General features: G+C 36.3%; 1 protein-coding gene across 1 annotated transcript; it reads left to right on the top strand.

Moving 5' to 3' along the window:
- Positions 1 to 1,702: 1,702 nt before the first annotated feature.
- Positions 1,703 to 13,461, top strand: myo1ha (myosin IHa; the record flags this gene model as incomplete). The annotated part of the gene is given in 33 exon segments (XM_084413822.1): positions 1,703 to 1,741; positions 1,744 to 1,776; positions 1,780 to 1,938; positions 2,028 to 2,143; positions 2,230 to 2,428; positions 2,500 to 2,580; positions 2,658 to 2,837; positions 2,950 to 3,048; positions 3,168 to 3,281; positions 3,714 to 3,785; positions 3,874 to 3,993; positions 4,427 to 4,494; positions 4,726 to 4,831; positions 4,937 to 5,017; positions 5,156 to 5,247; positions 5,957 to 6,051; positions 6,165 to 6,211; positions 6,396 to 6,476; positions 7,487 to 7,592; positions 7,695 to 7,812; positions 7,916 to 8,029; positions 8,537 to 8,613; positions 8,705 to 8,773; positions 8,950 to 9,034; positions 9,144 to 9,306; positions 10,188 to 10,271; positions 10,362 to 10,455; positions 10,554 to 10,609; positions 10,697 to 10,832; positions 12,763 to 12,833; positions 12,947 to 13,044; positions 13,125 to 13,224; positions 13,299 to 13,461. Coding segments are annotated over 33 exon segments (3,180 nt in total). The 3' UTR covers positions 13,326 to 13,461.
- Between the last annotated feature and the right edge of the window lie 255 nt (positions 13,462 to 13,716).

The following is a 13,716-nucleotide window of genomic DNA, read 5'->3' as shown; positions in this document are numbered from 1 at the left end:
AGGGTGGGTGTGTCCAAACTTTTGACTGTATATGTGAACCATACAGGTTTCTATGAGAGTAACTGCTTTCAGTTGTGTCTCTCATTTGAGAAGAGGAACAGTCTTTTCCTGTGCTGATGTCCATGAGTCTTATCACACTGAAAGTGTCACACTATAAACATTTGCATCCCCTCTGTCCATTGTTCCTCATGTGACATTGAGTTCAGCTTGTTCCCATGTGGGGACAGAAACTAGAGAGGGGGAGTCTCCACAATAATGCTGAGATTGAGATTGGTTCTGACATCTCAAATAGGGGATCTTCAATGATATTGTTCACCTGCCCCTTTGGCTTAAAGCAGGGGGAGAGGGGGAGGGGCATGTTTTGGGGTTGTCGGTGAGGACATGAAATGGTGGGGGGCGTGAAGTGATGTGAGGTGGTGGGTGGTGATTCACCACTTAGGGGTGCATGCGGTGGGATGAAAATTTTATTGGCGGACAGGTGGACGAAAATCTCCCATCTGAGAAATACGTCCCCCTCCCAAACACACACACAGTACCCTTGATTACGGTGTTCGTATAACTGCGGCGTTCAGAACAAGCCTCCATTGTGTGCCCCGAGGGCATGCTAAATGAGTGTCTCAGAGAGCAGCGGGACACAGACCGTTACAGCACAATTTAGTCTGTCCTGTTGTCTCAAGAAGGCCTCATTTCAGAAGCTCTCAGATCAGACAAATATAAGCAACCCCCTCCCTCCCTTCCTCTGTCCCTCCTTCCCTCCATATCTCCCTCTTTCTCTCTCCCTCTTCTGCTCCTTTGCCCTCTCCCCCTCTACATCCAACCAGCCCGCACCAGCCCAAATAGGCCAAATCTCATCTATTGTCCTGGGACTGCCCAGTGTGAAATTCGGTGTGACATTAAATGTTTTCTAATGAATAAATTTTGAAAGGATATGCAGAGAGAATATGTGTAATGGAATGTAGACTGCATTTTAAAAGCTTCTTTATTGTCCATCGTCTTTGGAATTTACAGGACAAAAAAACTGGCCCCTTTCAGAGCTAATGAGGTTTATGGGGGTGAAAAGGGGGCGGAGGAGATTTTGGGGGCTTCTAGTCGTTAGATTAGACTTGGGTTTTTTTCTTTTCTTTTCAGTTTCTTCTTCTAATTTGCTATATGAAAGTCAAATATCCAGGGTTCTAAAAAAAAATGGGAAGAGGACAAATTACAGCAAATTTCTGAAGAAAAGTAAGGACCACTGGAAATCTGAAAATATCTTGCTTCTAAAAATGCACAAATTTAATGCATGCCTCAAAAGTTTCTTTCTTATATTGTCATTCATAGGGACAGGAACATGGTCTACTCATTGCAGATGATATCTCATTACAAAAGCCTGTACAATAGAGAACAGCATTATAAAGTACTTAGTTAAACATCAGCAGGGGATTATGCGGTTGGTTGATCGTGACTTAATCAGAGACCTTAGACCCCGATTCTCGGGCTCAGTCTCAACATGACAGCAAGTCTATAATGAAAGGGTGAAGAGTCGCTAGACTCGGTAGCTGAAGAAATGCATTATAATAGCCAATTTCATTTTAGTCCTGCCATTTCTTTATCCACAACCAATATTTTACAGGAAATGAGTCACTGATTATTTGTCTGAAATTGATCTTTAGGCCTGTTTTGCTGATTTAAATAGTACTAAGCTTCTGAACCTTACGGATGTAGAATGACACAATCCTATAGACTTGGTCAGTGTAAACAAATTGCATTGGGTCATGGTCAGTGTTGTGCTTGTCTGATTGACAGAAAGGAAAGGTTAAACTGGGTCAGTTGGACTTGGAGGGAGCCCTGATTGCCAGAGACCGAGTTGGCATCCAGGACTTTGTGCTTCTTGACGCCCACAACAGTGAAACAGCCTTCCTGGACAATCTGAAAAAACGTTTCACAGAGGATTTGATATACGTGAGTGAAAAACAAAGGTTAATTAGCAGGGGTTTTTTCATTGTGATTGTATATCTTTTATAAATCAAAAGACATCTCCATACTCACAGACTTACATAGGTACTCTGCTGATATCTGTAAACCCATACAAAGAGTTGGACATCTATACCAAGAAACAAATGGACCTCTACATGGGAGTGAACTTTTTTGAGCTTCCCCCTCATATGTAAGTGTTTAGCTTTATTGCCAAACCAGTCAATAAAACATTTAAAAATAAATTAGACCATTTTGTACATCTTTTGTCCTTTTCAGTTATGCATTAGCGGATAATGCCTACCACACCATGCTATCAGAAGCCAACAACCACTTTATTTTGATATCTGGGGAGAGCGGAGCAGGCAAAACAGAGGCCTCCAAGAAGATCTTGCAGTACTATGCAGTCAGCTGCCCTAGTTCCACCTTACTCGACACTGTGAGAGACCGCATGCTTATGTCCAACCCTGTACTAGAGGTCAGTCCAACAACAATATTCATAATAGGCCTGGCATATGTATGCCATGCATTCATCAAATCTGTTTTTAGGCCTTTGGAAATGCAAAGACGATGAAAAATGACAACTCCAGCCGTTTTGGGAAGTATATGGACATCCAGTTTGATAGCCAGGTATATATGCCTTCTAACTTCATCCCATCAATAATATTGCATGTTAAAGAAGGTTCACACTTGATTTTAATATGTAGGGAGATGCTGTTGGTGGCCACATACTCAGCTACCTGCTGGAAAAGTCTAGAGTGGTTCACCAAAACCATGGTGAGAGAAACTTTCATATCTTTTACCAGCTGGTGGAGGGAGGAGAGGAAGACCTACTGAGGCATCTGGGCTTAGAGAAGGACACTAAACGTTATAGTTATTTAGTGCAGGTATGGTTTCTCATTTTAAATCTGGTGTGCAACATAACTACAAAATGGTTGTGAAATCTAAGAAGAATCAGACTCTCCAGTGTTTTTATAAATACATTTGTTGTCTTAATAGGGAGAATGTTCCAATGTGAGCTCTATTAATGACAAGAATGACTGGAAAACTGTCAAAAATGCATTATCGGTCATTGACTTTGATGCTAATGACATTGAGGTAAGGAGAGGCGCAATTATTAAAATGCAAAAAAAATTGTCGATTTAAATGATCTGATGTGCAACTATGATGGACGCTGCCTTTGATAATAAACAGATACTTTTTCTTTAATATACTAGAACCTTTTTGGGATCATAGCTAGTGTGCTCCATCTGGGGAATGTGCACTTTGATGGAGACACCAAAGGCTATGCTACTCTAAATTCTAATGCAGCTCTGCGCTGGGTATCCAAGGTCAGTTTTTGGTAACACTTTATTTCGATAGTCCACTTTAGACATTCTACAAACTATAACTTTGCAACTTCATGTCAACGACCAGTCATTAGAGCATTAGTAGACTATCTGCTTATACTTTATTTTGATGGTCCTCCAACATACATTCTACTGACTATAAATAACTTTGCTAGAACCTATTCAACTTATTCTACTAACCCTGACACTAACCTAACAGTACTAATACTCTAAAGAGAGTTAGTTGGCATGTACTTGCATATTATTGACTTAGTTGACATGTAGTTAGACATGTAGCAAAGTTAGTAGAATGTCTTAAGTGGACTATATCGAAATAAACTGTGACCCAGTTTTTATTATATATTACCCTTAATTTTGTTAAACATTGACAATCTCTAAGTTCACATCTGCGTAACACTCCTTTTTTATGTTCAGCTGTTAGGGGTCCATGTTCAGATCCTTAATGAAGCTCTTACATTCAGAAAGATTGAAGCCAAATCAGACGAGGTAAAATAAGGACAATTGTGAAATGTACTAATGAAGTGTACTGTCTTTAACCAAAATCCTTGTTGAATCTTGTCTTTCTGACCTCCAGGTTTTGAGTCCGTTCACTGTTGATCACGCTATCTATGCCAGAGATGCCCTGGCCAAAGCCATCTATGGCCGTGCCTTCACATGGCTGGTCAACCGGATCAATGAGTCTCTGGAGAATAAAGTAAGAGGACAACAGTAAAAAAAAGTCCATATAATTACCATTTGAAGCCAATTTAGTTACACTGTAAATCTACTGGTAGAATTTAGCTGAAATCCACTGGATGTGGTTTGCTCAGTTTTAAAAAACACTTTAAAAAAACTATCAAACTATCAAATAAACTTAAACAACTTTCTTCATTCTTTTCAAAATGTACTTTCATGAACTAAAAACTGTTTAAGTATTTGATTAGTAAACTATCAGTATACATATAAGTTCACTTGTAGTATAGTTGCAGAACAAACGAAAAACTTAGTTGTAAACTCGTTGTGTACTCAAAGTTTACTACTGTTACAACTTACAAGTATACTTCTAATATATAGTTATTAGTATAGTTACTACACAAATTATACTTAAAATGTACCTGAAATTTGCTTAAGTATACTTTTTTTTTTAGGATTCTAACAGGAAGACAGTCATTGGATTGTTAGACATCTATGGATTTGAGGTATTCACTGTTAACAGGTATGTGTTTGGAATTAAGTGAGATAGATAGATAGATAGATAGATAGATAGATAGATAGATAGATAGATAGATAGATAGATAGATAGATAGATAGATAGATAGATAGATAGATAGATAGATAGATAGATAGATAGATAGATAGATAGATAGATAGATAGATTTAAAAAATAAAATATTTTGTGTGCATGATGCTATAGATTTTTGTTCATTTTATGTCTATGTGTGCTTAGTTTTGAGCAGTTTTGCATAAACTACTGCAATGAGAAGTTACAGCAGCTCTTCATTCAATTGACGCTGAAGTCTGAACAGGAGGAATATGAAGCAGAAGGAATTGGGGTGAGTAAGAGCACATCATTCATTCATCATTCAAACACCACTTATAGAATAATATCCTAAGTTTGAAAAAGAGAATAAGGGTCATTTTCTTTTACTGTGTTTTAGTGGGAGCCGGTGCAGTTCTTCAACAATAAAATCATCTGTGACCTGGTGGAGGAGAAGCACAGAGGAATCATCTCTGTGCTGGTATAAAATAATGAGAACACTGTCTTTACACACTGAAGAGGCATAAATAGATATAATTCACTTCTTGAAATTAAAGATTCCTGTTTGTTGCAAACTGAAGCATTTGCATGGGAGAACTTGTGTCTTTTTGTATTTCAGGATGATGAGTGTGTGAGGCCAGGTGATGCCTCGGATCTCACTTTTCTTGAGAAACTTGAAGAGAAAATGGGCAATCATCCCCACTTTGTTACGTGAGTTTGTTATATAAATCAGTATTGTATGTGACAAATCAAGTGTTCCTCTGCGTATGTATCTTTTAATTAATTCAGTACTGCTAGAAACTATCAGCAGTGTGATTCTTCACTACAAGCCTCTGATGTTGAAGAATCAGCCAAGTCTTGTTATATTTGAAACTGAAGCATTCACCCCCTGGTTTGGCTACATTGTCTCTCTTAAGCCTTGTATTGACTGACATCCTGATGAACAGCAGTCTGGGAGATAGAGAGATTGTGATGTTGTGTTACTCGCTCTGTATCAAGGTCAAATACAAATTAAGTTCTAGAATTACTGACTGAGTGCCAAGAACCTTCAGAAAAAAAAAAGAAAGAAAGAAAAGAAAGTTATTGTACTTCACTAGACCATAGCACTAGCAATGTCAAGGTCGTAGGATTCCCAGGAAACACACATCCAAATAACCTGCAATAAAAGTTAAAAATAACTTTTAAGGTAAAAAAGGTAATCATAAATGTATTTCTAAGCAGACCAAGAGCGAATGGATCTTCAAAGGGGGGTTTGTGACCCTATGTATTTGTATACATATACAAATTATTATTTTAATGCATGTGCAAATTTAAGCATCATAAATAGTTCCCATCTGAAAAAGATTAATTTAGGTATTTTTAGTGATTTCATTTGATTTTGGTTTTGGAGAAATTTCCTTTGCTATTCTGTGAACTGAAGGCATAAACTGGCAGATAAGAAGACCCGTAAGTCTCTGGAGAGAGGAGATTTTCGTCTTCTTCATTATGCAGGAGAGGTGACATACTGTGTTGTGGGTAAGAGAAGAAAAACACATTTCAGATAAATAAACCTCTGAAAAATACTCCTTTTTTTGGGCTTTCACAACCTGTTGTTTTTATGATCCATTCTTCTTGTCTCATTTCAACAGGGTTCATCGACAAAAACAATGATCTTTTGTACAAGAACATCAAAGATGTAAGTGCACAGGGTGTACAATAAAGGATAACGCTGGTGAGGGTGGATGAAAGGAAAATGGCTCAAAAAACCGCATAATTATTTGCCTTCTATTACTTTTGGTCCTACAAGAGTTAATGGCAGTAATTGTGTGTGCACATGTGTATTTCTTATGTGTCTGCATTTGTGTATGTGTAACCAACAGGTGATGCGCCTGTCAAAGAACCCAATAATACAGCAGTGCTTTCCAGCCACTGAGGGAGACAGCAGGAGAAGACCTGAGACAGTGAGTCCTCACTGTGTTAATACATATTTTTTAAGATGATATGAAATTGTACAAATTTAATTTTGGGTACTCGTACCACAGTAAGCTTTGGCATACCCAGATGTTTTGTTTGCCAAAATGTGCTATATAGTAAAGCACTAATGTACTGTATTTGCAATGCTCTTGACTTTCCATTGATATTATATATGTAATTTCAAGATTTTTCATTATCATTTGATTGGGCTTGAATTCGACACAAACTTGGAATAAAAGCACAAAAGAAAAGTTTTTATTTATAGTTGTTTTTAAAATAGTTATTTCCAAAATAATAAGAATTACACATGCAACATAGTAAGGTCATGTGACAAAAATGTAGCATATCATGTTTGAAACATAATGCAAAATTTAAAACATGATTACACAATCAATCAATCAATCAATCAAACCCAGATCACAGACACTATATTGCAAATTTTGTATGTGATCGAGGAATTATTTTCGTACTGAAAATACACACAAGCCTTTAAGGCCGGTTCACACCAAGGACGATAACTAACGATATAGATAAAGTTAAAAAAATCGTTCTAAATGTAAAAGAATTGCAGAGTTCACACCACAACTATAACTATGGTGGCACAGAGACACGATATAGTAAAAAACTGTTTCCAACTGATGAACAATAAAAACATTGACAGCCAATCAAAATCCATCCTGGTTTGAGACCTCGAGCATTTAAAGCGACAGACGACAGAATTGCAGTGCACTTATTAGAATAAACAGAACGATATTGTCTGCTGGTGTAGATTATAATATAGATATTGTTATAGTCATCTTTATAATTATCGTTCTTGTTGTGAACGGGTCTTTCTACAAATTGCTGCATGAGTAGTGTTGCCTACTAATGCTATTTTAAACCAAGAAAACTGAAAAAACGAAAGAATTAAAAAAAGAAATGCTGCTGTGACAGCTCATATGATATCTAACTAAATGTGACATCTCATTTAATCTGTTTTGTGATATGAAATGTGTAGGTGGCCACTCAGTTTAAGAACAGTCTTCTGCAGCTGACGGAGATTCTGACGGCCAAGGATGCGTGGTACGTGCGCTGCCTCAAATCCAATGACAATAAACAGCCAGGTGAGAAACTTGTTAAAGACAAAGTTACCAGTATTATTATAACAAGAAAAAGCACACGTTTGTTTACTTTTGTGTGTCAAATGCATTTTTGTTATATCACAGGCAAGTTTGATGAAGTTCTGGTCAGACACCAGGTGAAATATCTGGGGTTAATGGAGCACCTGAGGGTCAGACGAGCTGGATTTGCATATCGCCGGAGATATGAGGTTTTTCTACAGAGGTATAGTGGCAGCATTCAATGCGCTCACATACTCAGATATGACAGCTGTCAGCTTTTCAACATTAGTGGAATTGAAATACTGAACATATGCAATGTTCCTAAGGTATAAAGCACTTTGTCCTGCCACTTGGCCCCACTGGCGAGGTGTACCTGCAGATGGGGTCGAAACCCTGGTGCAACATCTAGGCTACCAGCCTGATGAGTATAAAATGGGCAGGTGAGCTGTTTCAGACTTCCTACTTTACAATTGAATAATAAACATTTAGCATCTGTTGTCGACCATGCAAACCTGAATTACACTTTGGGTAAGCGTCTCAATCAGCTCTCTAGCTCAGTATCAGGGCACTAATCAGCCATTTTAAGAGCTGCCTCAATTGCAAAATCCTTCCAGTGCACTGAAACATTCAATCCCTAAAAAGTCCCACAATGCACTGTGAAAACCAGGGAGCATCGATGCTCACTTTGTTCCCTTAACTGAAGTTCTGATTAAAAAATAATGTCAGAAAGATATCCGTTCTGCTGTTCATAAATACCAGTAGTGATGTTGTACATTGAGGACATTGTCATGTCTGCGGAAATAGAGTCGACAGAGTCCCAATGTGTAGCGAGCCATGGCCCTTACCAGTGCCCGAATTTGTGTACGCGATATTCTGATTCATGACCTGGAAAGCTAGTGAGCTGATTGAGACGCACCCCACATTTTTAATATCACCTCCTTCTACAGAACAAAGATATTTATACGATATGCCAGAACACTTTTTGCCATAGAAGATGCCTTTGAAATCTGCAAAAATCAACTGGGTAAGCAACAGAGAATTCAAGAGAAACATTTTCAAATGTGTGTATATATATATATATATATATTATAGACATTTTAATGTTGCTTTTACAGCTACAAAACTACAGGCCAAATACAAAGGCTACAGAGCCAAAGGAGAGTTTCGAAAACAGAAAGAGGCTGGTAAGTAACAGTATTTATTGATTTAATACAGCTTTTCAATAATTGCTATTATTTGAAGTATATTACAGAATATTATTACAGTCCATTGAAATAGGAAGTCTATTTATTATAGCATGCATACATGCGCTATTTGCATTTTCATAACGTGATTCATCTTGTTTTTTGCCATCATTTAGCTACAAAAATTGAGTCATGTTGGAGAGGAGCGCAGGCACGCAAAGAGAAAGATCGCAGAGCCTGGGCTGTGAAAGTCATTAAAAAGTTAGTAATATTAAGTTTCATATATTAATACACCTTATTTACCAGGTGCATAACCTTTCACTTAAGGGGTGAGATGGCATTCCCATTATGACATGATGTTTCCATGCAGGTTTATTAAGGGCTATATGACAAGACGTGATGCAAAAACAACTGACAACTCTGAATACCTGGCCTTCGTCCGACAGAGCTACCTGAATAGACTCAAAGGCAACTTACCAAAAACCGTCCTGGACAAGACCACATGGCTGACACCTCCCCCAGTCATGACAGAGGTATTCACAAATTCTCTCTTACTAAGATCTGAGGAACCCAACAGTGGCTCCAAAAAGTGTTAGAACACTTAAGACAAGGCAAGTTTATGTATATAACACTAATAGCACATTTCATACACAATGGTAATTCAAAGTGAGTTTCATACAAATCTTGTATGAATTATTTAAAAATACAACAACAACAAAACAATAAAAAGGGATAAATTAAAACAAAATAAGTTATACATTAAAAGGAAGATAAGAGGTATAGTGCGATCAGTACAATATAGAAACTGCTCAATCAGGGAATGAACAGCTGAACAGATATTGTAAGCCTAGAGCACTTAAGACAAACTTAAATGTAGGCTATATAAATTTCATTGCATTAAAAGTGGCATCAAAATAATTGCCACTTGATTTGCTATGTTATCTAATCTTCATTTTTAAGTGCTTAAGGCAAAAACATTGTTTTTTAATGCACTGGTCAATTTTGAGGGCTATTTGACTTTTATTCCTTTCTATATTCTGAAGGCTTTTACAGAGGGGTTTGCTCATTTATCATTTCCCATATCAAAATTCCTTCTGTAAAAACCTCTGACTAAAATGAAACATGAATTTGAACCTGGATTTACCCAATGTTCTGTTCTTGAAAATGTATGCAAATCCATGCATAATTAGTTGCATAATACCTCATTTGCATATTTAAACACAATTTCTGAAAACTTCCGAAGCAAAATAATGTTTGAAATTCTTTATGTAATCAATCAACTGGGGGAGTATGGTGATATCTATTAGTTACATTTGTGTACCCAGTCTTGCTGTCCAAATGCTTTTGGGGCCACTGTATGCATACTTTCATAAGTGTTTCAATTTGGAAAAGTCTCTGACGCTGTTGTTTGTAGACCTCAGATATTCTACGACAGCTGCACACACGTATGATGGTGAGGAAGTATGTGCGGGGAATTACGCCACAGAAAAAAGCACAGGTCACTATCACTGTTGTCACAGACTTTCGTGTCTTTTAAAGTACACTTTCAGCCAGTTTATTAACTGGTTAATGCTATATCTTTTCACAGCTGCAACAAAAAGTAGTAACCAGTGCCATCTTTAAGGGAAAGAAGGATAGCTATCCTCCGAGCATCGCTGTTCCTTTTGTGGACTCTAGAATCAGTCAGTACAGTTTATTCTACATAAAAAAAAAAAAAAAAACACTAACAGTTTTGCACAGATCTTTTTGCATATCTTACACATTTTGTTCCATGTACCAGATGAACAGGAAATCAATATGAGGGTTCTTCAGACTATACGACATGAACGCATCAAGGTAAATCAGAATCTTTAATAAGGCCCAGTTGTCATTCATGCAGAATAGAATAAGAACCTGTTCTCCATTCACCTCCTCTCTCTGCAGTACAGCGTTCCTGTGGTCAAGTATGACAGGAATGGATTTAAACCCAGACAAAGGCAACTTATTCTCACGCAGGTAGCTGTATACCTGGTGGAAGAGGCTAAGATCAAACAGAGAGTGGACTATGTTTCTCTAAAAGGTAGGTTCAGAAGGGAACATGATATGCATAGTAGTAACTCAGTGAAATAAAAGAACATTACAGAACTTTTAAAGTGGTCTCCTTTTAATTATTTCCGTGTAGTATTCCTCAAGCTTCTTACCCGGGCAGTATCTGCACAGGTACAACTTTGTACCTTATCTACCCCTAAAGGGTGCATTATGTACCTACATTACTAAGGGACAATAGTGTACTTCTGAGGTACCAGTATACAGCCTTTAGAGGTAGATAAGATATAAAGTGTACCCTTTATGGGCATATTGTACTCCTAATAGTATATTTTTTGCATTGATTTTTTTGTTGCTGATAGAGACAATGTATATTTTGTGTATTTAGAAAGTTCTGTAAGTTACATTAGCCTACTGTTCAAATGTTTTGAGTCAGTATGATTTTTAACGTTTTTGAAAGAACCCTCTTACGCTTATCAAGGCTGCATTAATTGGATCAAAAAAGCAGTAAAACAGTAATATTGTGAAAGATTATTATTAGGGATTCACAATATATCGGTATAATTTTTAATGTTATCGTTATTGGCCCGATAAAAAAACTTTCCCGATATATTAAAGCCGATAAATAATGGATTATTTCCTTTAGCCGAGACACTTCAGATGCGCACAGTTCATCATGATGGTTTTGAATTGCTTGAAATATGATTGAAATCACTTCAAAAAGGTGCAGCGCAAGTCTGTCATATAGGCTACATAAAATTATATTGAGAACATTATAATTGTGTGCTTGGGTCATGGCTTTTAATGGTGAGACTTTAGTTTTTTTAAATCAGGCTCTCAAAAAGTATAAAAAAAAATGGATTTAGATTTATCGGCCAATATATCGGTTATCGGCTTTCAAATACAAAGGGTTATTGGTATCGACCAAAATTTTCATCCCTAGTTATTACTATTTAAAATAACTATTTTGTATTATATATATACAGTACAGGCCAAAAGTTTGGAAACATTACTATTTTTAATGTTTTTGAAAGAAGTTTCTTCTGCTCATCAAGCCTGCATTTATTTGATCAAAAATACAGAAAAAAAATGTAATATTGTGAGATATTATTACAATTTAAAATAATTGGTTTTTCAATTTATTATACTTTAAATTATAATTTATTTCTGTGATGCAAAGCTGAATTTTCAGGATCATTACTCCAGTCTTCCGTGTCACATGTGACATCCAGTCTATCACATGATCCTTTAGAAATCATTCTAATATTCTGATTTATTATGAGTGTTGGAAACAGTTCTGCTGCCTCATATATTTGATGAATAAAAGAACTGCATTTATTTAAAAAAAAAATCTTTATCTTTATCAATTTAACACATCCTTGCTGAATAAAAGTATTGATTTATTTCAAAAAAAGAAAGAAAAAAAAATTACTGACCCCAAATTACTGACCAGTAGTGTATATTGTTGTTACAAAAGATTTCTATTTTTAAAACATTTGCTTCTTTTTTTTTTTACTTTTTATTCATCAAAGTATCCAAAAAAAGTATCACAGGTTATGAAAAAATATTAAGCAGCAGAACTGTTTCCAACTTTGATAATGAATCATCATATTAGAGTGATTTCTAAAGGATCATGTGATAGCTTGGAGTAATGATCCTGAAAATTCAGCTTTGCATCACAGAAATAAATGATAATTTAAAGTATAATCAATTGAAAAAATGTCTGTATTTTTGATCAAATAAATGCAGGCTTGATAAGCAGAAGAAACTTCTTTCGAAAACATTAAAAATAGTAATGTTTCCAAACTTTTGGCCTGTACTGTATATATATATATATATATATATATGTATACAAATAATACTTTGTACAATAATTTGCATTATATATTTATTTGTGTTTTATTGTAACATTTATTTGCAAAGTGGCGAGAATAGAGTCCAGAGTGAATTTCTTGTGCACACAGGTGCTTCAGTCAGTAATCTGGGTGACTCCGTTATGATCCTTCATGTTGCTTTTAATGAGCCAAAACAGAAGGTGAGCAGACCAAGCTTCACAGGATGTATGTAAACTCTAAATTGTTCCGTGGTAAAATGTTACAGATTGTCATGCTTAATTTGCATGTACTAATGTAGTTTCATTTCTCCAAGGGGGACCTGGTACTTCAGTGTGACCACCTGTTTGAAGCTTTGACCAAACTGGCTATGATTGCAAACAAGCAGAATAACATCAAGGTCGTTCAGGGAAGGTAAAAACACTAACATCACCTATTTTCCAACCTGTAATCTTCATTTGGGAATAGCGTGTTAACATCTGATCTTCTCGCAGCATAAAGTTTGAGATCCAGGCAGGAAAGGAGAGCGGTGTGGACTTCAGCACTGGCCAAGATCCTATGATTTATAAAGGCAAAAATGGTCATCTGATGGTGGTAAGTAATTATTTCTTTATTTCTGCTTAATTTAACATGATTGTTCATGTGCTTAGACTCTTTCATTATCAAAGGTGGCTCCACGGATCAAGTCTCGATGATCTGAAGGAGGTCACCAAGTCTCTGTATATTTCATGAGGGAAATCCTAATGGAAGAAGATATCTTTCTCCACCTCCCAAAATGTGATACACACGCACACACACAACAGACCACTAAGAGAGCAGTATATGGAGATACAAAGCACCATTGATCACTGGAAGTACAAATGGAAAATTACAGCTATAGGAAAAAGAAAGCTATTTGTGTCCAAATTGTTTAGATTACAGTTTTTGCAATGACATTTCTTGTAAATTAAATATTTTATTTGGTCATTTTCATGCTTTGTTGTTGAGCCATGTTTATAATATTGTTTTATACCAATACATACAAATCACAGAAATAAAAGATGAACGAAAAAGAAAAAAGCAGTTTGGTCCACAAAATTTGTAGAA

This window comes from Rutilus rutilus (assembly GCF_951802725.1).
Source record: "Rutilus rutilus genome assembly, chromosome: 7".
NCBI lineage: Eukaryota > Metazoa > Chordata > Actinopteri > Cypriniformes > Leuciscidae > Rutilus > Rutilus rutilus.
This window is presented reverse-complemented; position numbering and strand designations above follow the sequence as displayed.